At 44.7% G+C, this 27,395-nt stretch overlaps 1 protein-coding gene and 1 long non-coding RNA gene across 5 annotated transcripts in view; both read left to right on the forward strand.

Annotated features, from left to right (window-relative positions):
• The window catches only part of LOC309663431, a 352,908-nt gene that overhangs the window by 14,996 nt on the left and 310,517 nt on the right, over positions 1-27,395 (forward strand). The window lies entirely within an intron of this gene.
• Positions 26,354-27,395, forward strand: part of NRP2 (neuropilin 2) — a 105,763-nt gene continuing 104,721 nt past the window's right edge. For all 4 annotated transcript variants that reach the window (XM_082467021.1, XM_082467022.1, XM_082467023.1 and 1 more), the window contains exon 1: positions 26,354-26,869. In XM_082467021.1, the coding sequence (XP_082323147.1) occupies positions 26,797-26,869 (73 nt within the window). In that variant the 5' untranslated portion in view covers positions 26,354-26,796. The remainder of the gene's footprint in view (positions 26,870-27,395) is intronic.

Consider the following 27,395-nt stretch of genomic DNA (forward strand, 5'->3'; position numbering starts at 1 on the left):
AAGATGTCTACATCCTAATCCCCAGAACCTGTGAATATGTAACTTTATATGGCAGATGTGATTAAGTTAAGGAATTTGAGATGGGGAGATTATCCTGGATGATCCTGGTGGGCCCAGAGTAATCACCATGATCTTTATAAGAGGAAGGCAGGAGGTCAGAGAGGAGAGAAGATGCCATACTGCTGGCTTTGAAGATGAAGGGAGGGGCCACAAATCAAAGAATGGAGGCAGACTTTAGAAGCTGGTAAATGCAAGGAAACAGATTCTCCCCTGAAGCCTCTAGAAAAAGTGCAGCCCTGATTTTAGACTTCTGTCCTCAGAACTATAAGATAATAAATTGGTGTTGCTTTAATACACTAACTTTTCATTAATTTGTTACAGTAGCAACAGGAAAACAATACAACGCTCTACACTAAAGTTTTTCTCCAGATGGAACCTGGAAAGTTCAGAGGCCCTGACCTTGCAGCAAGATGCCCAGAGTGAACCATAGCACAAGTGCAGAAACAACTCAAGAAGACAACTTTTTTTAAAAGAAAGATTTGGCATCATCCTCTGGACTCCGTTTTGTGATCAACTAAGAAAGACATCATTTGCCATCTGGTCACAAATTGTACCTGCAGGAGTTTCCAAACATAGCAGGAAATTTTTTCCTTAGAACATACTTGAGAACTTCTCATTTTTCCTTTGTGTCATTTCTTCCATTGTTTTTGTTGACTGTTACCTAAATCTTTTATTTACATTTTTACATATTTATATAACAGTACTGACAACTATCATGTATCACAAGCCTTCTATGTATCAGGAACTGGCCAAAGCATGTACATGAATTCATTCATTTAATCTCCACAATAACCTTGGAAGTATATACTGCAATTATGCCCATTTTACAGGTGAGGAAACTGAGGCATTGAGAGAATCAGTAACTTTCCCAAAATGGCACAGCTAGGAAGAGTGCGAGCCATCCTTCAAAACCAGGTCATGTGGCTCCAGAGTCCATGAGCCTAACTGCTGTGCTACCCTGTCCCTCATAACAATGAGCTTCCTAAGGGCCAAGACCCAGTCTTATTTTCGCAGTGTGTTTACCTCCCCCACTTCCATCCTGCCATGCCTAGCACATTTATTGAGCTCCTATTATTGCTAACACTGTGGTAGACACGTCCACTTATATTACTTCACCTAATCTCTACTATAACTTCAAGTGCCTTGTCCAAGGCCCTACAAATACTAAAGTGGGAGAACACGAACTCCATGCTCTTTCCAAACCACCATGCTGAATTATAGAAATCAGAGCACTTGAGTGCTCTCTCTGATTGGAGCCTTAGCTATTCTGCTTATTACCAGCTGTGCCACTTGTGCCAATCACTTCACCATTTGGGCCTCTGTTACTTCACCTCAAAAAAATGGAGGTGATAAAACCTACCATTTCAAGCTCCTCCTGATGAGGCTCGAGGCACTTCACAGCTGGGAGACAGAGCTGGCTCCCCGCCAAGGCAGCAACAGGTTTCTGAGGCTGGCTGACGGACCAGAGCTCTGGAGGGCACTCTACCCTTTTCCCAGTGAAGTCCAGCTCTGGTCCTCCTTCCTTGCCTTCTCCAAAAGGAGCCACCATCCGGTTGGAGATGTTAGAGATTACTTCCTCCCTGGGAGCAGCACTGCATCACCCGCCCCAACTCCCGTACCATTCATTTGATGCAAATGCTGTTTCTCCCTCCCTCGGCCCCCAACCAGGGTCTCATTGACACAGGCATCGGCAGCAGTGTAGAGAGCCTCACTGTCAAGTGGGGATGGGGCAGGGGGCTAATGCCCTACCTGACCCTTTCCTTCACCATGGCTCCAGACGCCTATCCAGGCACTGAAGGAAATTCGAAGATGAAAGCTCTATAGGACCTTCTAGTTTGAAATGAGGGAGCGGGCCCCAGTGCCTGGGAAACAGACATGCCACCAGTTTCTACTACTTCTCCAACTCAATGATTAGGGAGAAAGGAAGCAGCCCAGAGCAACCTCCATCCTCAACTCCAGGAACCAGGAAAGATTCGCAGCTACCTACCAAATTATTTAAAACATAATTCAGGAGAGATCGGCCAAGATGGCGGGGGAGAAGGACCTAACCTCGCCTCCTCTCACGGGCACATCAAAATCACAATGCAGAACAACCACCGATGAAAAAGACCAGAGCCTACCAGAAAAGATCTTCTACAACTAAAAACATAAAGAAGAAACCACAACGAGACAGGTAGGAGGGGTGGACTCCTGATATAATCAAATCCCTTTAACCCCTGGGGTGGGCGACACACAAACTGGAGAATATATTGCAGAGGTTCTCGCACAGGAGTGACAGTTCTGAGCCCCACGTCGAACTCCCCAGCCCAGGGCTCCTGCCCTGAGAAGACGGGGGCCCCAGAGCATTTGGCTTTGAAGACCAGCGGGGCTTACTTGCAGGAGCCCCACGGGACTGGGGGAAACAGAGACTTCACTCTCAAGGGTGCACACAAAATCTCATGTGCACTGGGACCCAGGACAAAAACAGTAATTTGATAGGAGCCAGACCTACCTGCTGGTCTTGGAGAGTCTCCCGGAGAGGCGGGGCGGCTGTGGTTCACGCTGCGGGCACTGGCGGCAGCCATACTTGGGAGCTCGTTCTTCCACGTGGATGCTGGCGTGCGTCAGGTGGGCTCCTCCTTCTCGCTCATTAACACCAAATTAACGCCAAGATCTGGCGCTGCTCAACAGCCTGCAGGCTCAGGTGCTGGGATGCCTCAGGCCAAACAACTAACTGGGTAGGGCCACAGCCACAGACACCTGCAGACAGGTCGCCTAAAGACTTCCTGAGCCCACAGTCTCCTCTAGATACGGCCCTGCCCATGAGAGGGCCTAGGACCCAGCTCCCCCCACCAGTGGGCCAGCAGCAGTCCCAGAATCCCCTGCGTCCCGGCCCTGCCCACTGGCAGGCCAACGCGAGCTTCAGGACACTCTGGACCCTGGACCCAGCTGTGTCAGGAACCACACCCTCCCCGCCCACCAGCGATCTGACACCAGCTCTGGGATCCCTGGGCCGTGCAGCCAGACTCCAGGAACCAGCTCTGCCTGTCAGTAGTCCGGCACTAACCCCAGGACCTGGCTTCACCCTCCAGTGGGGGGCAACAGCCCCAGAGTCTTCAGGACCCTGACTCCACCCACCAGTGAGCCAGCACTAGCCCCGGGGCCCCCTAGGGTTCTACAAGCAGCCTCCTCGTGATCAGGCCCCACTAAACAGCAGCCAGCAGCATCCACACAAGGCAGGGCCTGGCAACCAACCAGACTAGGGGCCAACCAAGTCTACCAGACCAGCCACATAGTCAGCCCACTGCAACAGAAGGACCCACGCAGCCCTCTTAGGGGAAATCCCTAGAGTGCATCGCTTGAGTGATGAGAGGGGAGGGCACTGCTAGGAGGCACAGGACATCTCCTGCAGAAGGCCACTTCTCCAAGGTCGAGAAACATAACTAACCCACCACATGCATAAAAATACAAATAGCAACTTAGGCAAAATGAGGCGGCAGAGGAACATATTCCAGATGAAGCAACAAGATAAAACCCCAGGAGAACTAAGTGAAGTGGAGATAGGCAATCTACCCAAGAAAGAGTTCAGAGTAATGATCATAAAGATTATCAAATAACTTGGGAGGAGAACGGATGCACAGAGCGAGAAGTTGACGTTTTTAACCAAGAGTTAGAAAATATAAATAACCAAACAAAGATGAAGAATACAATAACTGAAATGAAAAATACACTAGATGGAATCCACAGTAGACTAAATGATACAGAGGAACGGATTGGTGAGCTGGAAGACAGAGCAGTGGAAATCATGCCACAGAACAGAAAAAGAAAAAAAATTTTTTTTTAAACGAGGACAATTTATGAGACCTCTGGGACAACATCAAGTGCACTAATATTTGCATTACAGGGGTCCCAGAAGGAGAAGAGAGAGAAAGGGGCTGAGACCATATTTGAAAACATAATAGCTGAAAATGTCCCTTAACCTGGGAAAGGAAACATTCCTCCAAGTCCAGGAAGCACAGAGAGTCCCATACAGGATTAACCCAAAGAAGAACACACCAAGATGCACTGTAGTTTTAAAATGACAAAAATTAGAGAATATTAAAAGCAGCAAGGGAAAAGCAACAAATAACATACAAGGGAGCTCCCATAAAGCTATCAGCTGATTTTTCAGCAGAAACTCCACAGGTCAGAAGGGAGTGGTATATTTAAAGTGATGAAATGGAAAACCCTGCAGCCAAGAATACTCTACCCAGCAAGGCTCTTGTTCAGATTTGATGGAGAGATCAAAAGCTTTACAGACATAATTCAGGATTTTAAATTGTTTAGCTCTCTGGACATTATAATATGAAATTCTATGGCTTGCTTTTTGGACATTTTACTTTTAAACACATTTTCAGTTCTCATTATATGTGAATTAAAATAGAAGACTGCCTCTACCATATCAGGTAGGTGATTCGTAGCTACTCGTGGACTTTACAAGGGCAGACTACAATCCCTTGGTTAAAACTGCTGTAGCAGGAGCAATATCGTCTGGCCCAGTGTTTCTCAGTGCTGGCTGCACATAGAATCCCTTGGAGAGACTAAAGGAAATATCAATGCCCAGATCCCACCCTGACTAGGAAAATCAGAAAGTCTGAGGCCAGGCACAGGTATTTTTTAAAATTCCTCCACTGGTATTAATGGGCAGCCAGGATTGGAATTCCTGGTTAAGAGCTCAGTTTTTGGAATCAGAAAGACCCACATTATTACTCACTAGCTGTTTAGTAACAGGCAAGTCACCTGAGCATTCCTTGCCTTAGTTTATTCACCTGTGGGCCAATAAGTAGAGCAGCACTTCCCAATTTTTTTTCATGTCATGGAAAACAGAGAAAATAAAAATATTTGTAAGAGCATCCCAGGAACTCTAGGAACCAGTAAACAAGTAAGGGGAGGCGACCTTCTCAGGTGCTTCGACTCTCTCAAGGGCTGAGGGGATCAATAGGCTGAGTACCTATCCACACTCTGTCCCCTTCGAGGCATGCCGGTTGGGAGGCTTTGCAGAGAAGAGGAAGTAGGGGGATTTTTTACCCAGTCATCCCACCACAGACTATTCAAGCTAAAAGGGGACCTAAGAAAATGATCTGTTCTAACTCCTTCATTTCAAAAAGGAGGAAACTGAGGCTACAGGAGCGGGGTGACTCGCTCAAAGAGTTTGCCAGGTCCGTATTGGGGATTGCCTTTGGTCAAAATCCAACCCCCAGCCAGGAGGTGCTTACCCTCCCTTTGATCACAGGGCAGCCATGAAACAGTGCTTCCACGTCTTGTCAGGGGATCTGACTTGCATCACCCTGGCTGATCCACCACGTTGACGCCTCAGTCCCACGCTCTCCTTGCAGCCCAGGAGGCCGGCTGAGAGACAAGTGTCTTAAAGCGTGGGTGCCCGTGCAGAATGACAGCAAGCAAGTTTCTTTGCTCTTTGCTTTTTCCTTTTCAATCTGAAAAGCTGCAGTCAATGAATGTGTGCAGAATTAAAGCCAGGAGTACGGGAACAGAGGTATAATCAGAGAGCCACTCAAGACGGACAGGTCCACAGCTCGGCATGTTGAAATCATTTGTCTAGCTGGAGGACTGTCTTCCCCCTTCAGGTTTATTTCAGTGGCGGGATGGTTGGGGTCTGGGGGAGCTGTTTGGGACCTGACACTTGAGCTGCTTCTGCACTGCTGATTTGTAACAGATGCTTGATTCTGGAAACGCTGGTTGCCCGGTTTACATGCAACTCAGAATTCCGTCCCCCGCCCACCCCCTTCAATTCCATTTCCCCATGCTGCGTGGAGATGAAAACCCCGAATGCAGAATAGAAAATGTGCTGGTGACAAAGAAAGGCCAAGAAGTCACGGGTTACACAGGTTTGGAAGTGGAAGCCAGGTGCATGTCTCCAGTATGGCTGCAGACTGCCTTTGAAACAGATGTCACCCGCTCCTCTGCCATTCTCTTTGCGTAAGGGAGATGCCGAGCTCCAGAATGGGAGACAATGGGCATTAATATCCATTGGAATGACAGCTGTTTATGACTTGCTTTGCTCAGGACACGTGTCCCCCAAGCAGAATGATTAGCGCTCCGGCAGAATACGATATTTGTGGGTAATCAAAAGCGAATGGCAAATCGTTTAGACTAATGGGAAGCAGGTCCTCATCAGCCTTTCTGGAAGTTCTCACCAAGAATAAATAATAAAGTGAGCTCATAGCAGTAGCCTCCTTCCCACTTACAACATGGTGGATTTGTTTAGTGTATCCTGCGAAAACTTACCTACCTCGCCAGGGTGTTATGAGGATTAATTAATGTTTATAAAGTGCTTGGAATTCCACTGAAGAAATGTACCTTGTCGATGCAGATTATTATCATTCTATAGTGCCTTTCATCCCAGAATCTCAAAGTGCTTCCCCAACAATTAATTAAGCCTCGCTACACCCCTGTGAAGAAGGAGAGCGTCCTTCTGCCCTCGCTAATACAGCAGAGTTTCTGCACCTGAGTCACAGAGTCTAATGTTCAAGTCTCCCTCCAGGAGGGAGAGAGACCCCATTAGCAAGCATCCCTAAGTGCTTCATAATACATGACTTGCTAACAAAGCAAGGCAAAGCACTATGCCCGATCCTCATGGCCATAAAGACTTGTTTAATTTTGTTTGGTCCCTAATCGTCTGGGCTGCTTGTTTTATTTTTTTCTCCCTCCCCTGTAAAGCAGTAAGGTGCTTTTCAGATGAGAGCCCAATTAGCAGCTGTAACGAGTTACAGTGTTCTGACTATACCATCTAATCCTATTCCTTAGCATCTGTAATTCCAGTAACAGTTTGTACCTGTCTCTCACCATGCATACCCCAGAAGCTGACTTACCTTTTGCAAAAATTTTAATGGGATTATTAACAGGATGGACAGTCAGACGCCATGTTAGCAATCTAGAAGCTGCAGGCTTGTCTAACATATGAGCAGCTCAAGCATGTTCTGTAATTCCTTTTTCATTACAAGTGCAGTCATTCATAAGCACAAATCTCTTGTATTGGCTCCTTTTAAAAGGAGCCTGGAAATCAAGTGAGCATGTGTAGCATTCCAGTGAGTGCTGGAGACAAATGAGCCTGCACAGTCCTCACCAAATGTGTTTTGAAACAGAACTTCTGGCATCAGATCTGGACAGGTTTTAAGTCAGGAATTTCCTCAGGAGACCAACATTCTAGTCATGAAAACCTGGGAGGAAGATCATGATTTCCAACTCTAATCCTATCTAAGGGGTTGAGTCGCTGTGTGATCTCAGAAACATTCCCTGAGCTCGCATAAAACTCCCAATTTCTCTGATGTTCATCTCGGAGCTGTAAGACCTGGGTGTTCAGATGAGTTGACCACGTGCCAGGTATGTTACCCTGGATGAGCCACTAACCTCCCTGAGGCCCCATTTCCTCATCTATAAAATGGGAATAATTATGGCCGTTCTATGTACTTTTCATGTTGTTGTGTGGATGAGATCATTTTTATGTGGAAGTGCCTTCGTAAACCATGAAAACTGCACAAATGTAAGTGGCTGCTAAGAGCAGAAAGCAAGTCATCATAAGAACCCCACAGCTCTATGATGACAAACGTGTTCATAATCATAATCACACAGAGGTAGCCATCTCCAGGTGTGGCTCACTAATTATTACCCATGCTAAGCAGCCCTGATAAGGGACGTTGAAGAGCTCTAAGACTTGAAATCCTCAGGCATTGTCAGATGGATTGTAGCAGTTATGGTTCTGTTGATCTAGCTTCTTTCCCGCTACCCCACACCAACCGCCCTCATCTCCTAGTCTCCTAATTCTGTTGAGAATTCCTTCCCAACACTGTGTCGTCATGGTGGGGCTTTCATGTGTGGAGTCTCATTCACACCCTCCTGTGAGAGTGAGCACATGACACAGGCTGGCCAATCAGAATACTCCATCCTCTGGCCGAAGAAATGAGCATCAACTCAGGCATGGCCAATTAGAGCCTTTTCGATGATTGATGTTCTAGATGTTAGGAAAGAGAAGTCCTATTTCCATTGAGATTGCAAAGCTGGGAGGATGTGGGTTGCCTGCCAGCTGAACAAAGCCTGTTTGGGAATGTCACCAAGCAGAAACAAACTGAGGCAAGAGAGGAACGTTACACATAGTACACGTGTGTACTGCGGGGCAATGGCAATGCCTTGACCACATTAGCTGGGTCCCGGCCCAGGTGCACAGGGAGACTCCTGGTTTCCTGATTATATGAGCCAACGAATTCCCATTTTACCTGAGCTAGTTTAGGTTGAATATCTGTTCCTTGTCAAGTAAACAAGTCCTTGTCAAGTTCCTTATCTGTTCCAATCAAGTAAAAGGCTTGATTAATTCAGGAGTGAACTTACCAGTGAAGAATAGACAAGAGTTATCAGTTCACCCTTGGAAGGGAGGTGAGCCTCATAACCCCAGCCTCTATGATTGGTGGAAGCAGGTGCTTTGTGAATCTTTTCACAGTACCTATAAAGTAGATAGAAAAGTGATTTGAAATGACCTTTTCATTTAAGAGAATGTAGTCAACCTCCTCACAAGTCAGTTGGGCATCATGAGAAGTTTGGGGTCCATTCTCTTTGCCTGCTTCTTGCAATTTAACCCATATTGTCAACCAGTAACTATTCTCCTGATATTAGTTCCTCTGTTTGGGCCTCCCCGTCTCTTCTGCTCTTACCCCATCAGAAGTCTTTGTTCTCTCTGTTCTGCCATTTGCATCATATAATTCTCGATAGGGTTTGGTGCTGTCTTGTGACTAGATTGAAAGCTCTTTGGGAACAAGTTTGGAGCCCCTAAAAGTATACCATGCTGCCTGATACGTAGTGGGATTTTGCATTTATTAAATTGATATTGGCTGTGACATACTGCTCACTAGATTTAAGGGAAAGCTAAGGCACAAAAGAATGACTTGTCTATTCTGAGATCAATCTGATTGGTTAGACCAGTCAAGATATCTAAGAGTAAATGATGTGTGTGTGTGTGTGTTTTAACTCACAGGCTTTTTGGTGACTGGCTTGGGGTATATGTATACTGCATGGGTGCACGGTTATAAGCTCCATCTCTGGTTCCAGATGGCCTGAGTTCCAATCCTGCCACACTGTATCATTTAGGGCTAATTATTGCCTTTCTGTATCCCACTCTCCTTATCTGTAAAAATAGGCAAAAAATAAACCCACCTCATTATTGTGAAAATTAAATTGATTTGCACCAGTAAAGTAGTCAGAACGGTGCCCAGGTCATAGCAAATATTTAATAAATGTAAGCTAGTATGAAGAGTGCAGTCTGGCCTGTAATACTCATTCAACTGTGGGAGGGTGTGTAGATACAGAATCGATCAGCACCTCACTGCTACATAGAGGGCACTGAATAGTTCTTGTGATTGCTTTGCCTGTGAAATCAGGTGCTTGTTTCTCCACCCTGAATCACTGTCCTGTGGGGCTGGGCAGCAGGTGGCAGGCTCAGGACAGCCTACAATGGTGTGTCACCACCACGGCGAGTCACAGATGGTGTCTGAGATGCGGTTCTGAAAACCAGCAAGAGGAGACGCATCAGGTCTCAGTTAAGAATCACAGAGCTCTTCTTTTCGTGCTTGTCGATATTTTTCTGGCTTGTTACCTTCGTGAACATTTATTTTTCTTTATCATGTCCCTACGGTAAGTGTTCACTCTCTATTTTTGGACATACCACTTTGAATTTTTCGCCAGTTTCCCTCCCCACTAGCACTGATCTGATCTTCATTTGCATCCCCTTGCTTGCATGAGAAACGTAGTTGTTCACGAGTGTCAAACAGATGAAACGATTCACAGGGAAAGTTTATGTGTCCTCGAGGCCTCCCACAAGGTAACTTCTGACCCCCATGCACTCCATTCACAGAGCTTTGAAATTTGTTCCGCTTGCTAACAAGTCGGAGAGTATTTACAGAGGAGGGATGAGTCAAATGGGGACCATGAACAGATGAGGAAGAGCCAATTGTTATGCTTCAGGTACATTTCCCACATTGGAACGCGTGCGTCAAAGCCTAGCGGTATATTCTGCATGCAAGGCACCCACGTAGGATAAAACTTGGTTAATTTACTACCAAGCGCTTTGCTTCTCCATTGCATAATCACTAATGTGCCCCCAAAGAGACAGTGTTGGAATGTAAGTCAGGGCAAGCAGCCAGCCAGACACAAGTTCCAGTCTCATCAGACAGCTCCTTCCACTTTCCTGCCAATCCTCAGGGGCCATTCTGATCTGTGATAGGGACGTACCTTGATGCCACTCTTGTCTGTTGACTTGTCTTCCGTGTACTTCACTGGTGAGGGATGTGTGTTTCTAGCCAGATTCCAGAGCGAGCTGGAGACATACAAAGGGTAATCGACCCGATGCCTTTGGGTGTGGAAGCGACTCCCAGCCCCGCCGCCCCATATTCTGCCTGCTCCCTTGTGAAAAATCTCTGCTCTGAAAACAGAACTCAGCGCAGCTTGAGAAGGGCCTGGAGAGGACGGCCCTTGCCGCACTTCCCTCCAAGACCTTGCTGTTAAATCTCCCGTAAGCTCTAGGAGTGGATTGTCAGCGATCCACTTAGCTGGGCCCAAACACCTCAGCTGCCTCTAGTGGATGAGGGAAACTGCTTTCAGGGATAGATGCATCTCAAGAAAGTTGGCTACAAAATGGATTTCTATAAAGAGAATTCCATTTTCTCCTGGCTTCCATTACAAAATTGGAAAATATTTCACACTGGGGGAAAAACCCTCTCAGGAGACTAAAATGAACTTTGGGGGTGACAAAAATTAATGTAAAGCCACAGCAATGCACTGGGGCCTGCTGTGAACCACCTAATGGTTCACTTTTCCTTTGAATCATTGCCAGCATTTTGTAGAAGTGTTGGAACTCATGAACCTCACATACACACTGTCAATCTTTTTCCCTCCTCGCCCAAATCTATTAGAATTGTCCCCATGACTGAAGGTCCCATTTCCATGCTCTCAAACCTCTCAAAACTTGGACTGTTTACTCATATTAGTCTGAATGTGGCATTAGGCTGCAACACAAGATTTTATTCATTCATTCACTTATTTATACCCTGCTTCATTCCTATAAACAATTTGATGTGGCATTCAGGGATAAAGATGATAAAATGGTATGTTTGCATTTCAGATTTACTTCTACTTGTTTGCCCTAATTAAGTCAATTTTGACATTTTAATGTCACAAGTTATAGCATTAAATAATAAATATTAATCTTTTTGAGTTGAAAGAGTTTGAGAGGTTATCTGGCCCTTCCTCCCTCCCAATATAGCTTCTACCATATCTTGTCCAGTGAAATGGGGAGATATTTCTACCTACACTCTGTAACAGATGACTAAGAAACTGCACAATACTTTTCTCATGAAATGATCTATGAGAAGCCCTCATTTAGGACACAAAACTTGGTGGGTTTCCTAGTGAGTGAAGAAAAGTTTGAGTCTATCTGGGAAGACTCTGTCACAAATAACCCAGATCATTTCCCACTGCCACTATCAGACGATAGCATTTTTTTCTCTCAATAGCAACACCTGAGGCATTTCTAACCCCTCTTTCAGTTTTTCTTCCTTTTCAGAAAGGTTCCTGGAAAAGCAAATCTTTGCTCTCTGAACTCCAGCTCCACCACCATCCCCTGCCGCCTGACAAAAACTGCTTATCTCGTTGTCACCCACTCTCTGATTCAGTAGAATTTCCTGGACTCCGGCCACAGAATTCCCCTGCCCCAAACTTCCCCTTTTCTGGGTCAATTCTCCCAGTTATTTGAAGACTTTGTAACTATGAATAAGGTCCTTCTCTTAGCCCCACAAGGAGTGACAACAGGTCCCATTTGGGGAGGGGAAAACGTGGGCAGGGACATTGATCTGCCAGCTTAGCTGGTGGGCTGGTTACAAGAGACATCTCCTGATTTCCCTGCCCACCCTGTGGGCCAAGGACACCTCCTTCTGGCAAGGACACATCCTCCCTCAGACCTGTAGTAAAGCCCATCCTATCACGTTGTTCCAGGATCACAGAAAGCATCCTTACAATGTACAGTAGATTTATATAATCCGAGTTCACTAGATTATGCTGTTGTCACCCCAAGATCTCCGTGACTTACAGCGCAAAGGTTTGTGTACTGCTCACAGCATGCGCCAGCACATATCACCTGCGGCTCAGCTCTGCTCCTTGTGTCCTCTTCATGCTGGGATCCAGGCTAACAGGCAGCCCTTCTCTGGCACATGCCATTCTCGCTCATGGCAGAGGCAAAGGGCAGTGGCTGAACCTCACGATGGCCCTCCACGTGTCTTCTTGCAGGTGACATCGGTCACTTCCACTCTTGTTCCAATGGCCAAGGCACATTCATGGCTGAGTCTGATATCAAAGGGGCGAAGACATAACCACGCCTTCGAGAAGGCACTGCACACCACAGAACGAAGAGGGATGTAACCCTTTCGCAGCAAACGAGGTGGATAATTGGGACCAATAATATAATGTCTCAGTTGGTGACATTAAAGCCTGGGGAAGGCTCCCACAGGGGCGCTAACTTGTTTATTCCAACTATAAAGTATCATGGAGTTTCACTGTCTAGCTTTCGGGGACATCAGCTCACTGCTATTTCTTCAGGCAGCATCGTGTGTCCTCCACAGAATTTCTTGTCCCTTCTTTATGCCACACTTGTCACTCCCTCCCGCCTCACCACACACAAACACACACACATGCTCCCTCCCCTTCATTCCCAGGCTCTAGTCCTTCCTAAAGCCTCCTTCTGTGCCTTGGAAATCTTTAGGGGTACAAGGCACAGATGCTCTTGCCCGGTCCCATTTCCTCTGTTGGATGAGGTAAGAAGAAAGCCTCAGGTCCTTCTGGTGAAGGAAGGAAGGACATAGTGTGGGCTGGACTCTAGGAGACAGCTTAGACAGCTTGATGTCCTTCACGCCCTCTCTCTGAATGTCTTTGGTTATGGTCACTTTTTAAATAAATCAGATATCTCCCGCTACAAGACTTTATCTTCTGCCAAAGGGTTTCCCTGAGTTTATAGATGAGACTCATATTCTCCCTACTAGCAAAGCTTTTGTACCTTCTTAGGCTAAAAGGATACCTGTCTCCTTCACAACTTTGGTTACATATAAATTACTTTTCTGTTAATTTATCCTTGAGAGATGTGCCCAGTAGTTGCACTTTTAAGATTTCTCAGTGTGTGTATGTGCATGAGTTCCTTTTTTTTTTTTTTTTTTTTGCTTTTTGTACATTTTTTTTTTTCAGCAGTAAATGAAATCCCTTCTGCCTCTTGATCAAATGGGAGCCCGAGGCAGGGAACCTTCCACATCCGTTGAACTGTCTCACCCCTCCACCACCATCACATTTTCTCCTCTCTGCCAAGAGCGCCCCTGTTTCTTTGTACTCTTCAGCATCTTCCTCCTGCCCAGAAGCTGCAGGTACAGATGAGCATCTTCAAAGTCCTGTGCCCACCATTGCACTGTTCCCTGTCATTCATCCACGGACTCACATCACTGGTCAAGACCCCACATAGTTTAGGCAAATAGCCTGGGGGTGTTACCACCCTCTGACACTTCTAAATCATCTCTGAAACGATGCATATGTGCACCAGGACTTTCCCTTTTCAGTCTGCCAAATTATATTTCTAAAGTCACATAAAGAACTCCAGCCTGAACACTGCTTACACCACCCAGTTGCCCCTGGTTCAGAGCCCTCTATACCCGGAGTGGAAAGGGACCTTGAGCTGGCCCAGGTCAAGACCCTAGGACCACTCAGGTATGCAGTTGTCTCAGTTTCCAGCCAGAAAGATCATGATCTTTGACCTTCATGATGTTTGCAGTCCTGCCCCTGTGCCTAAGCCTGCTGCTCTGGGACAAAGAGTGCTAACCTATGAATTGCCAAGCTTTTTCTTTTAGAGGATGAACGACCATTTGAAATCATGTAAAGCCAACCACCTAGTGAAAGGACACACATGGAGAGAGGGCTGTGGATAACAAATGTCCATTGAGCTCACGCTTTATAGACTCATGGAGGAGAAGGAAGGCGAATCTTCTAGGGAGACCAATCTATTCCAATCCCCTTGTTTTATAGAGGAAGATACAGATACAGATATACAGACAAAGCATCGAGTAAAACTTTGCTTGCAAGGCTGATGAATGACAGAAAGACTTCTCATCCCTTAAAGCAACACTTTCTGCTTTACCATGCCTCCTCCTTGGGCTAATTTTTTCCAGTAATTTTTTTCAGCAACAAGAAACCAACAAAAAGATATTTGAGATATTTCTATTTTTGAGACTGTTACATCATAAATAATGGCAACTTGTTCCCATTTAGATAGGAGTCGGTTTATTTAACCTAGTTCCCAGTGGAGCTAGTAGAAAAAACATTCAGTGGTTCTCCTCACCCAAGCACACCCTATCTGCTTGTTCCTGGAGAGATCTGCCACGCCAACAATAGGCAAGTTATCACTCGGGTAGGCGTGTGTATCTTACTACCCATGCCTGCCAGGCCTGGGTCTTTCCCCGTCTGGCTCAATCTAACTCTGTGTCATAGATATACTGAAGGAGAAGCCATCTCTTTGCATGGCCCCAACCAGGGAGCAATTAGGTGCTTAGTAAATGCTATTGCTTGGCAACATATTTTTACTACAGTGGTGATAACTGTCTTTTTTAAAAAATCAACATCCTGGTGACAGACCCCAGTTTGGCCAGCTGATGCTGATTTGTGGTATGTTGCAAGATTTCTTTTGGCATCTATTCCCAAGTTCTTTTGCAGGCGTGTGGGTAAACAGACCACGTGGAGAGAGATGGGGAGAGCTGGAGCTTGGACGCTGAGTGTTGCCCTGTGGTGAAAGTACAGAACTTGGTGTCAGAAGTTTAGAGCTTAATTTCCTGCTCAGCCAACAAGTCTCTGTGTGATAAATAGACTGGCGTCCTGTACCCATAGGCAGAAAGACTGTCTACACAGCTCTGGAGCAGGGGGATCTGTTTATTTTGCAATTAGCAAAAGGTAAAGAGTCTTGTCTGAAACATTTAGTAAGGATCCCAGACTTGACACTCCTTCCACTGACTGTAAGCATTGTCTTCCTCTTTAAACAACCCTCCCGCCACCACATTTTAAGAGAGCCTGAGAATTTTTTGTTGTTGTTCTCAACTCTAACAAATATCGCAGCAGCGTTTGCACACATTGACTTTTTAAAATTGTTTTCATTGGATCTGGGTTTTCTCTGAACATGTTCCCCTTGAACAGAAAGGATCAAAATACAAAAGCGATGATAACAGTATTTCTGATGGAATTGCCCAGGTGAGTATTTTAAAAATAGTAGCAGAAGAGGCTTTGATTCTTCCCATCACAATGTTGCAGAAGAGTCTAAATACAGCTTTGCATTTGTTTAACTGAAAGCTGCCATTTCTCAGTGTTGGTTGGGTGTTGCATCTCAAAATGATGAACACAGTTAACTTCAGTTACCCAAAAAAAAAAAAAAAAAAAATGAGTCTTAGCATATTTACACGAGACTGTCATTGTTAAAATGATCCTATGAAACATTCTACAAGGAGAAGATCTACAAAAACTGGAATTACATAGAAAAATGTATGGGATGGGTTTGCATTTGATATGACTTATATTTGGCAAAAACAAGAAACATGAATACATTGAATTTTCCCGACCTGGGAAAAATTTGTCATTACTAATGTGGGTAAAAACAATAATAACAATACAAATAAAGATTACCATAAAATGACGCAGAAGCCTTTCATGATTTTTACACATTTTGATCTAAACAGTAGTAGTTTCAGAACTGATTCCAAGCAAATAGTTAGTTCCAGGTCAATCTATACTTATTGCACTGGGGTCCTTACTCACTTAAAAACTAGGGACTCCCTTCAAACAGTGTCTTCTTTTAGATTATTTATAATATACTTTAATTCACAACAATGTGATTTCCTATACTCTAGCTCAAGAGCACATTTTTTGCATGAGGCAAGGTACCCCATGATAGAAACACAACCCCATGGCCGTTGCATTGGGCTGCCCTGGGTAAGCAGCTGAAATGTGACTGGGATGTCTGGGTGCTGATGTTTCTTCTTGGTATGTGTGTGTCTGCTCTGCTTTGGGAAGGCCGGAGGGGATGGACACAAAAGGTTGGGTATAGCAATCCTAAACTCTGAGTCAGCTTGCCTGGCCACGGATTTTCAGGCAATTAAGTAAATGGACTTGAAAATTAACTCGTGGGCATGTGCAATGGGCCCTGTGTGGGTCCATTGGAGCTTGCCTTTCTTAAGGATGATGTATCATTGATTCCTCAATGGGATCGCCTCGGTCTGGTTCTCCCATCTCAAAGGATGTCAACTCGGGTTCCAGGCAAGGAAGGATGGAAGACTTGGGTCATCTATTTCTAATCAAATGCATAATTTTAAAAAATTATTCTGAGACAGAGAAGCCTACTACTTAAGCCACAACTAAGGAAAAAATAATATGTGTTAAAGTAAGATTACTGCTGCTTAGAAAATTGTGACTTAAATGAAAACTCACAAGACTAGTTTTAGGAAGCCAGAATTATCTGGATCCCCAGGGACAAAAAATAGAAACATTTCCTCACTAATTCTTTTCTTTCTGTAAACATCCTAAAGGTTTATTGAATTATAGTTATAAGTTGAAAGAAGGCAGTTTGCCCTACTTGGAAGAAGAACATGTTAAGCTTTTCTTTTTTTTTTTAATTGTAACAGAGTTTCTGAGAATTCTAAGAAAAAGCAATTCCTAACACCGTAAAGGCAATATAATTTTGAATTTGGTTTGCAAGGTTGACATTTTGGAAAAATATAATAAATTATGTTGATACTTTGGTAAGTTATTTGGTAATTCATGTTGCTGTAGTTATTTTAAGACCTAGTGCATAAATATCATGTTTCCATTCATTCAAAGAGCATTTAGCCAGCACCAATCATGTGCCTGAAACTGGGTTAAACCCTGGGATTCTCTGATGAGCAATACTACTATTTATTTGATTAAAAAGTAAAATTAAGCAAGAACTACGCTCCATTGGGCCCCTGCTATAAAGATTGAATAGAATCACAGAATTTGAGGGCTTGAAAATATTTTAGAGATCACCTAATCCACTGCAACCCACAGAAAGAAATATATTTTACATGTGACCTGGAACACATGTGTTTATGTGTGTATGAAATATATATATATAAATGGAAACAGGTTTCATGAAACAATAAATGCTCTTATTTCATTCTGATCTATTGCATTTTTTAAGAAGTGTTGATCACAAATTTATGAGTTGATTTCATAACCCACTGATGGATCTCAAACTGGACTTTGAAAAACACCAGTGTAACAAAATCCCTTATCTTAAAGATAAGAGATTAAGCCTGAGCTAGGTTACTTGCTTATTATAGAGTCTTGGTTAATGGAAAGACTAACCCACATTCCCTGTCTGCTGTTTATTGGTCTCTATCACATTATCTTGTTTTGTTTTCCTCTTAGAACTCACTATCACCATCTGAAATGACCCTGCTCATGTTGACTTGGGTGTCATCTATCACTTGTACTAGGAGGCAAATCTCCTGAGAACAGTCATCTTCACTGAGGTGCTCACCATTATTCCACCCATGCAGAGTTTGGCATATAGTACCTGCTCAATAAATATTTTTTGAACCCTTGAGGGCTCTAAACTGGACCCTGCTTTAGATTACTTTGGAATAACAACATGCCTCTGATGAGTAAGGAAACAGAATCACAGAGAAATGAAACGATTTGACATGAAACACACATGGCATCAACAAAAAAGCAAGAACCAGAAACTAGGTCTCCTGACCCAGTTCAGAGCCCTGAGTTTCCTCTGACATGTCTGTCATCTTACATTGTTAATCCAATTATTAATGTTATTAGTCTGACTTGCCCTAGAATACTCCTCACCCCCAAAGCGCAACTTTTCTATTTTCCAAGGACTAGGGGAGCTCAGTGTTGGAGAAGATGAGGCCTGTGTATAGGGTATAGCAACATGAAAACATGCTTCCAAATGTGTTGAAAGGTCAAAAATTACATTTCCATCTTCTAAATTATGATCAAATCAAATGGGAAATCAAATGGGAAGTGTTTTTACATCCTAGATCCTAGCCAAATTCTAACAAAGAGACAAACTTGCTTTGTAATTTAATTTTGGGGGGCTTGTTTAAAGGGAAGCAAATTGCTTCTGGTCAGAGAGGTTTTTGTTTGGCCAAGTTTCCAGTATGACTTTTAAAACTTGTTAGAAACTAAACTCCAGGACTCCATGTCAAAGAAAAAGAGAATGAGAGAGAGAGAGAGAGAGGGTTGGAGAGAGCTTCTGACTTTAGGCTATAGATGAAAGCCCAAATTCTGCCAAACGACCACTTTTGAAATAACTCATATGGCAACTTACCCCAACTCACCAAACCTCCAGTGCTGACTTGAGAAAACCCAGCTTCATCTGGCATAGGGTTAAAGGGCTCCTCATGGCAAGTGCACCCCAGGCTTTTTCTGGGTAACCGCAGCAAGCCCAAAGGGTCCCCTGCCCATCCTGGGTCTTCAGTAAATCAATGAGTCTAACATCAGAGGCAAGTGATTGAGAACAAGTGCCTTTGATCCTAAGAGGAAAGTTTCCACTGGATTTTGATGAGTGACATTGGGTGTAGGGTTTGGGACAGGCTGGGAATATTCTGTCTTCTGAATCAGACTCAGAAAATAATAAATACTGGATGCCAGGCATGCCACGTTTTATCCAGTGACCCTAGACCAGGGTTTCCTCAAGTTTTTGTTGCCTATTTTAAAGTTGGGGAGGGGAAGTTTGGAGACTAAATGAAAAGTGATCATATTAATTGTGCTCTAGAAGCAATTTTCCATTTCATATTATCCCAGCATAAATGTTGCCCCTGCATTCCATTCACAATGAAAAACATCAGGGTACAGAACTCCCAAGAGGGCTGGTTTCTGCCTAATGTACCCAGGGGGAAAGCCTAGAAAACATTAAAGCAGTAGCTAGGAGTTTTAATGAAGTTAACCTGCTGAAACCAGGGGAGGTTTGCCTGAACTACACCTGAAAGCACTTTGATTATGGCATCGGCTTCAAAAAAACGTGGTCCCTCATTTCTGAGCTCTGCTGCACTGAGAAATAGAATTGCACCTTTATATTCAGGCTAATTTCGCTGCCTTGCTGAGGGCCGAAAGCATTCTTAAGCATTTTGAGGATGGAAGGGACGGGGGCTGGTCCTCCATCCCCACCGGCCACGTCACAAGCCCAAATGGACAGAGGATGCTCTGAACCCCTCAGTTTGGAACAGGTCCTAAGAATGTAAAGTCCAGCATGATAAATGCCTTCCGGTTCAGAAGAAAATAACCTCCCACTTTCTGCTAACATTGAGCCAATTCAGGTTCTACAGGTTGGCTTAAAAAAAAAAAAAAAAATTCAAATAATCCCTAGCCTTTATAAATGTCCCCTCTCTTAACACATAAACTCCCCTTAGCTTTTTAACATTACAACTTCCTGCTCCATTTCCTTTTATTGTGTGATGTGTTGCATTTGTTCAGTTCGGCTTTCTTTTCCATTTTTCTCTTCTGCTGGTCTCTCTCCTAAATTCCTTTCCTTTCACATCTCTTCCTCTTGGATTTTAGCTCTGCGTTTGCTCCTATTGTTTTCTTTTCTGGTCACAGCTGCCCCCTAATGGTTTGGGCTGGAGAAAGGAAGCTGGGGAAAAATATGAAATGTGCTTTTGCTTTTAACTTGGAATGTAGTCTCGGTATCTCTGGAAGGATACCCAAAACCTGTATCAATGGGGAGGTGAACTGGAGAGGTGAACTGCAAAACTGAGAGACAGGGTGGGAGGAAAGTTTAAGTTTTCATTGAATACATTTGGCTTGAAATTTTTTAAATGATGTACATGTATTACTTATTCTCTTTTTTAAGTTTAGAAAATAAATAGAATCCAAGTCTGGAGATGGAAAAGGAGACAGCCTCTACAAATCATTTCTTGATCCCTGCAGAAAGCAAGCCTCATTCCAATCCTCCTCGCCATCAGGGATCTCATCTGGAAACTAAGAGTTGATTGGCAGCTCAGTAAACTGCATAAGAGTAAATATGAAGTAGGAGAGTGGGAACTAATGACTATGGTGGGTGTGAATTAACCCACCCTGGAGTATCCTCAATAGCAAAAGGTCAGCTCCCTGACACTTGCCTTTCTGTCACGACTTTCACGCTCAAATTAGCAACTATTGCCATCATAATGTAACAATCACCTGACATGTAGATGTCTAATTAAGGCACCTTAAGTCACAAGTTACAAATCTGAAAACAGCAATAACCAAAAAAACAAAAACAAAAACACCAAAATAACCTTACAAATCAGTGGGACTTTAAGAGTGTAGGTATGCATGTGAAGGAAGGAAAAGGAATGCACACTCATGGATGCAAGATGCACATTTCCAGGAATTTTAGTCTATGAATTTAGTGAGAGAATGGGAATCCTCAGTTCAAAATATGATTTTCCTTACTGGTAAAAAATTTCAGATCATAACCCTAAAATTTCCCATCACATCACCTATAAATGCCACGAAGTTACAAATAAGTTCTTGGCCTGTGTTTGTGATTGTCAAGAAGAATCTGTATTTTTTTAGGGGCTAGGAAAAGCCTTTGTCCAAAAATCCAAAAATATCTCCTCTGAAAACCCTGCCAAGATGCCTAACATACTTACTTTCTCTTTGGGAAAAGATACCCAATATAAATAGTATGAAAATGGAATATCCAGTTAAGCCCCATCCATGCATTTACATCTTCTTGGGGGATAAAAGGTTATCAATTTCAATGACTGATCTGTCTATGAACTGAAGACTAAAACCAGCTTTAAATTCATGAATGAGGATGAAGTCCAGGAAGATCCCAAGCCAAAATACAGAACTGAAAAGGGGTGGAAGTCATTCAAGCCAACCCCTTCATTCTACATGTGAGGAAACTGGTTCCAAATTGGTTATCAGATTTTTCAAGGGTAGGGGAGACCTAAGTCCCATCTGCCCTGACCTCAGGTTTCTGCTGCCCCAACCTGCTTCTCTCCACTGAGGGCTGGAGCTGAGGCCAAGATCCTGGAGCGCCGTGAAGGTGCTGATTCCTGGTGAGTGCTCTGGAAAAACTGTCCAAGAGAGCAGAGAAGGGGCACGTATAATACAAGCCAGCCCTTCTCTTCCTCGCCAAGCAGACACCATACGTTTTCAAATGATACCTCTGCTGATACTGGGGTTCCCTTTTGGGTGAACAAGTGAGGTAGCCTCAGAGACTAACAAAGGTGTGAATTTCTAGGGCTTCTATGGGTAATCTCCTGCTCTGGTCTTTTGATTATCTAAACCCGAGCTGTCCAATATGTTCACTAGCCCTTAAACTCATGTGGAATCTCTCTCTTTTTTTTTTTTTTTTTTGAGAGGCTAGGAAATTAAAATTTTTTAATAAAATTAAATATAATTTAAAATTCAGTTATCAGTCACACCAGGCATATTTCAAATGCCTAATAGCCAGGAGAAGAGCACAGATACCTCCTTCATTGCAGAAAGTTGTATTGGAAAATGCTGCTTTAAAGTGAAGGGTTGACAAGGGTCCTTTTTGAAGCACTGGTGCCTCAACTTGTATAAAAATGAGTGTAACAGAGGAAGAGCTGCCTCATGCTTAAACCAAACAGAGTAGCGAGAGCATTATGACTTCTTTAGTTTTCTTTGCCAAGGATTTCAGGGATGTTTGAATGAATTTTGCACGTTTCACTCGTTTTTGTTTTTGTTTTTTCTTCTTTTTTCATTCACAAGTCTCCCCTACCTGATCTAGTGTCTGTGTCTGAGAAAGAGATGAGAGACACACACAGTTTAGAGTGAAGGAGATCTCAGTACTTTATGGAAATCTGCGAGGATTCTGGAAACCCACCAAAAATAATATCAAATAGAAACTACGAGGTGGTGTTGATTGTTTAAAGAGTGAGTAGGAAAAAACCCTATTGACCAGAAACCTGGACTTCAGCTTCAAACAAAAGAGAGAATAAAAAATGAAGACCTATTACATTTTAACTGACGCTTTGCCTCTGAGACAGATGCAGCTAAACATTAACTAGGGCAGTGTAGTGAATTATAGATTAAGATGCAATTATGTCTCCTATCTCCCTCTTTCGGGGTGAGAGCTTGTCAATGTCAGGGCTCAGATAAGGGGAAGCACCATGTGACAGGTGGTATCTATTGTGGAAGCATGAAACTTCTGGAACTCTTAGATCTTGTGTTCCCAGGAGGCAAGACCCCAATGTCTTACTTGCTTGCATACCTCCTGCATAGTCATGCTTCCACGAGCATTTAATAAGCACACTGCAATAAACACAGGACAGAAAACCATACCTGAAACAAACCTCTAGCAACAACCAATGGGTGAGTGGGTGGGCGGTGAAAGGGCTGGATCCAGCTCCATAAACCCCACCAGTTGGCACTTTGAACATGTTTTTGCAAACCTCTCACACCCATGAGGTGAGGCTCTTGGTGTTTTCAAAAGGCTCTTTGCTGTCACTTCTAAATAAATGTTACAACATAAACCTGGAAACACCACCACTCTGGCATTTAAAGGAACATGTTCTTAGGGGCTTTTCCCAGATACTTGAAACATCTGCTCCCTATCCGAAAAGTTCCTGGAGAGGAAAAGTGAAGAAATACTTGTCCAGGGGTCCTTCAATGGAAGGGCATATATCAAAGGTTATGTGCAAACACAGTGTCTCAGAACAGAGGTTCTCAATTCTGGCCTGATGAGCATTTACATCAGAATCACCTAAAACGTGTTAAAAATACAGATTCCCAAACCCAAGGAATCTGATCTGCAGGAGGATATTGCCCAGGGATCTGAATTTTTACCACTTTCCCTAGGTGATTCTGATGTAACCTCGGGTTGGAACTGTCGAGCTGGAAATGCCCATCTTTCCACTGGGGTGTGGCTAGGTTACAGCTTTCTCTTAGCATCTTTTACAAACCTGTTTATGTTCCCCACATCCCTTCTTGTCAAAGGAATGGAATGTAGGATGGGATTATCTATTATTATTTCACAATGAAGGATAATGATGTAAAACGTCCTAGGTGAGTCAGTGATTCTGCCAGGATTCTCGACTTCACTAGTTAGCTGTTTTCTAGTCAGTTCAGTGTTTCTGTTAACTAGCCCATTGTTTCTGTCAATGCTACTAGTCTTTAGTAGGCAGGCTTCTCTATGGGACTCACACGAGTGAAAGATGTGGACTCACAAAATAATGAAAAGTACGGTGCCTGGCTCCTCACCCCTGCACCTCTGGTCGAAACCAAACCAATTGCAGCCAAACCCCTGAGATTCCAGTCTAGACAAAAACTGGGGCCGGCAGGTCTGAGCCAGTCCCATTCTGGAGAATTTCCCTAAAGATTCGTTTTCCATAGGGCACAGGTGGGATTTGTGTTTAGTCCCCAGAGTTCTTGGAAGTCCTGAATTAAAGCAATTCTAAGTCCCCCTGAGTCCGTGGGCTCTTGTTCAGAGTGAGCTGGGGGAGATCTGGTCTCAGTCTAAATCTGCCCTGGTCTGATCTTAAAGGGCTGTGAGCTGGAAGTAAAAGCACCGCCAGAAGTGCTACTGCAGGTACTGTTACCATTATTTATTGAGTGCTGCCCCCTAGAGGATTCAAAATGGTCTGGCCGCTGGGAGTCCCCAGGGCTCTGAACCAAAGACTCATCCTCTACCCAACTGCAGGAAATCAGGACTTGACTCAAGTGGACTGATTAGAACTCTTGCAACAGTCATACTGAGGACTCCCAGGAAGTAAGTTAGCTCCTTCTTAATGACTCCTCTGAAAAATTAAAATCCATGATGCTGGGAGTCAGGTCCAGGAACAGAACACTGAAACTGACCCTTCTCCCTACCAGACCAAAGACCCTCGAAGCATCCTGATAGGGACCTCCAACCCTGAGAACCTGAGAGCAGAAGTCCAGAGTTTCCTTCTTATGGTTTCCCAATGGGCTTCAGTTTACTTTTTCTTTGTCTCCCCTTCACCTGAACTCTCTATAATGTCCTCAGAAACAGAATTCTTCCATGTTCGGCACTTGCTAGATTGGTTGGTGGTGGGGAGGTGATCCTAAATGACTCTCTTTATTAAACCTGTGTCACTGTAGATAATGTTATTTGTCCTTAAGTTAGTACCTTGGCAATGATAGAAGCCGAGATCTCCAATTAAGTTTCAAAATCCAGACCGCCTCTTTACTCCATTAAATATTGGGGAGCAGTGGTCTTTCTTTACAACTGACATTTAAACAGGAAAAAAAGTTAACTTGGAGTTTTTAATAATACGGATGTGCTCTCAAGGCCAGGAAGGAAGGGGGGAAAGAAGGACAGGAGAGAGAGAGAAAAAATGAAAGGAATGAGAGGTAGTCTTTAGGCCAGCCAGGGAACATGCTCACTGGAAAAACTCACCAGGCCTCGGTTAAATGCCCTTTCAAACCAGGCCTCGGTTAAATGCCCTTTCAAACCAGGCATCTAAGATTAACAGTGTGATATGCAGCCAGGGGATCTACACAGCACTGTAAAATCCTTGCACGGCTTGGCTCAACTATTTGCAAATGACTTCTGATTCAATTTTGTTTTGGTTATCTCAGTGTAAATAACAGTTAAGTGGGAGTTACAGATTTTTCAAACACTAAAAGTGATAAACAAAGCTAATGGCAAGTCCAGATAAGGAGGAAAACCACCCAGAAGAATCCACAAGCACAAGCAAAGAAATAAATGGGATAGTCAGATGTGTGTGTGTTTCTTGTCACCGAAACTTTATTTTTCTTAATCTGCGGAGTGGCAGAAAAGGTATACGCAAAGTGTTATTTAGACTGTTCCTGTTAAGAGTCTTTATGATAATGTAGTAATAGGAGCCTAGTGAAGCAAGACAGTTCGGAATCCACAAAGCCATCCTTAGAAACAAAGATACAAGTGTTTTCCCGACTGTTAGCTCGCGGCTCCCTCTAAACACGCTTCACGCCTCCATTTAAAAATAGTTGGCATAATGCTGTTTTCTTTCTCTCGGCGTTGTGTCCACATTTCCATGGGGAAATGTGAATAGAAGTAGTTACAGTAGCATTTCGAGAAACCTCCATGTACCTGGACTTTTTTTGGACAGTTGGGGGAATCCAATTTAATTACCTGAAAAATTTCTTTGAAGAATGTCTTTCCTCTTCTTCTGATAGTTACAAGTCAGGAGCGCAGGGGAAACTACATCCTCACCCAGAGAGGACGGGAGTATGTTTGGGATACAACAAAGGATCCGAGTAGTAAACGCAGGGAGTGTTTGGGGTTTTATTCAGCCGGGGCTGACCGTGTGTGTCGCCGCCACGCACTGCTGCCTGTGCGAACGCATGGCTGAGCTGCCGCCCGACTCGCTACTCCAAACACCGTACGCCACCCAACGCCTCTTGTAACGCCATTGCGCGTGGCATTGTGTTGGGTTCTACGTGTGTGGCACGGGAGTCGGGGAATCGGGGGAGAACAAGAATTTCCTCCGTTTCCCGCTGAGTCTTCCTCGGGCGGGGGCCAGGCGGCCAAAGGCAGCGCGCCCTGGAGGTGCCCGGGGGCTCTCCTTCTCCAGGGCATTACGCACGGGCGGCCCGGCGCAGCCAGGCGCGGAGGTGCCCAGGGTGGGAGAGTGGTGGCCGGGTGGCAGCTGCCTTAACTTTGATCCGGCCGCGGCCGAGGAGGAAACCGCCGCCGCCCCTCCCGAGCCGGGTGCCGCCGCGCTCTGCTCTTCGCCGCGCGTCTCCGCGGCTGCCTCTTTAATCAGGAACACAGAAGGGGCGGGCCCTGAGCCGGCGCGTAATCGGATAGCTCTGCCGCCGCTCTGACATCCACCCGCTGCTCGGCCTGAAAAGGCAGGGGGGAGTCGGAGGGGAAGCAGAGAAGGCGAGCGAGGCAGCAGCCCGCAGCCCGCCCCCAGCACATCCTCAGACGCGCAGACACTCGGCAAGGCGCTAGGCGAGGTGGAGGTGAGGGCGGGCGCGAGCGAACTCGGAGAGCGGCTCGCTCGCTCCCAGGCGATCCCAGCCGCCGCCGCCGCCGCACCACCACCACCACCACCACCAGCAGCACCAGCAGCCGCCGCCGCAGCAGCTTCCTTCCTCAGACTCCCCTCTTGAGGCTGGCCAAGCGGGTGTAGCCTCTGGGGGAGGCTCCCGCTAGAGGAACCCGGTGAGGGCAAGAGCTGGGCGGCCGCCTCCTGCTCGGGCCGTCCGGCGGTCTGTGCCTCCACCCGCGTGTCGGTCCCGAGTGCCGGGAGATGTGTGTCAGTTTACGCCTCTGAGATCACACAGCTGCCTGGGGGCCGTGTGATGCCCAAGGCAAGTCTTGGCTTTTATTTTTATTATTTTTTCCTTTTTTTTACGCTTGGCTTACGGGAAATACTCGTGATGTTGTAGGATAAAGGAAATGATACTTTGAGGAACTGGAGAGGGCATAGATGCGTTTTGTTTTTAAGAGAGGAAACCCGTCCTCTCTTCCCGGCTTGCTCCCTCTTTGCTGATTTGAAGAGCTACCCTCCTCCTGGTGAGGTGGGGATCCAGCAAGAATAAAGGTGAAGACGGGCCGCCAGGACCCAGGAGGGAAACACTGACCAGTAGAAACCTTTGCAGAGGACACTGTAAGGAAGAACGTAAGAGAGAGAAAAATACAAAGACTTATAATTAAACAAGAAATCTGCAAAAACAGCTCTGGAGAAAGCTTCCTTCTCCAAAATGGATATGTTTCCTCTCACCTGGATTTTCTTAGCTCTCTACTTTTCAGGACATGAAGTGAGAGGCCAACCAGGTAAGCCCCTGAAAGTTGTTTTTTGTTTTTTCTATTCATTTCAGTATGCCTTTACCTTTAAAAGCAACTGCTAATGCAGGGGGCCACACGCAATGGCAAAGAAGGAAGATCTCTCAATACTGAATAATTTAGAGAGAGATCCCAGCCGGCCCTCCCTACACCACCACCGCTGCTAAAACCCAACTTTTCTCTCCTGCTAGGAGTGTGTGAGTGTGTGTGTGTGTTTTGAAACATAGACAGAATTTGGCGGTGTTCAGATGTCACATATGGACTGAATCAAAGGTTTAAAAATACTACAAAGCTTTTGCATTACAGTTTTGGGGAATTTTTTTTCCCCTGTCTTGAAGCAGAACACATCTCCCTTGAGTTTCTTCAACCTAGCCAGCGAAATATAAATCATTTGTGTTCCCTCCCCTTAGCTCCATTGAGCAATGTTAACTGAAGGGCTTGGGAACTACAAGAGTCTAGTTTGGGTTTTCCAGTGCTGTAGATTGTTTGCAGAATGTGTGGATCATTGGGCTTAGGC

This window comes from Balaenoptera physalus, assembly GCF_965194825.1.
Source record: "Balaenoptera physalus genome assembly, chromosome: 6".
Taxonomy (NCBI): Eukaryota; Metazoa; Chordata; class Mammalia; order Artiodactyla; family Balaenopteridae; genus Balaenoptera; species Balaenoptera physalus.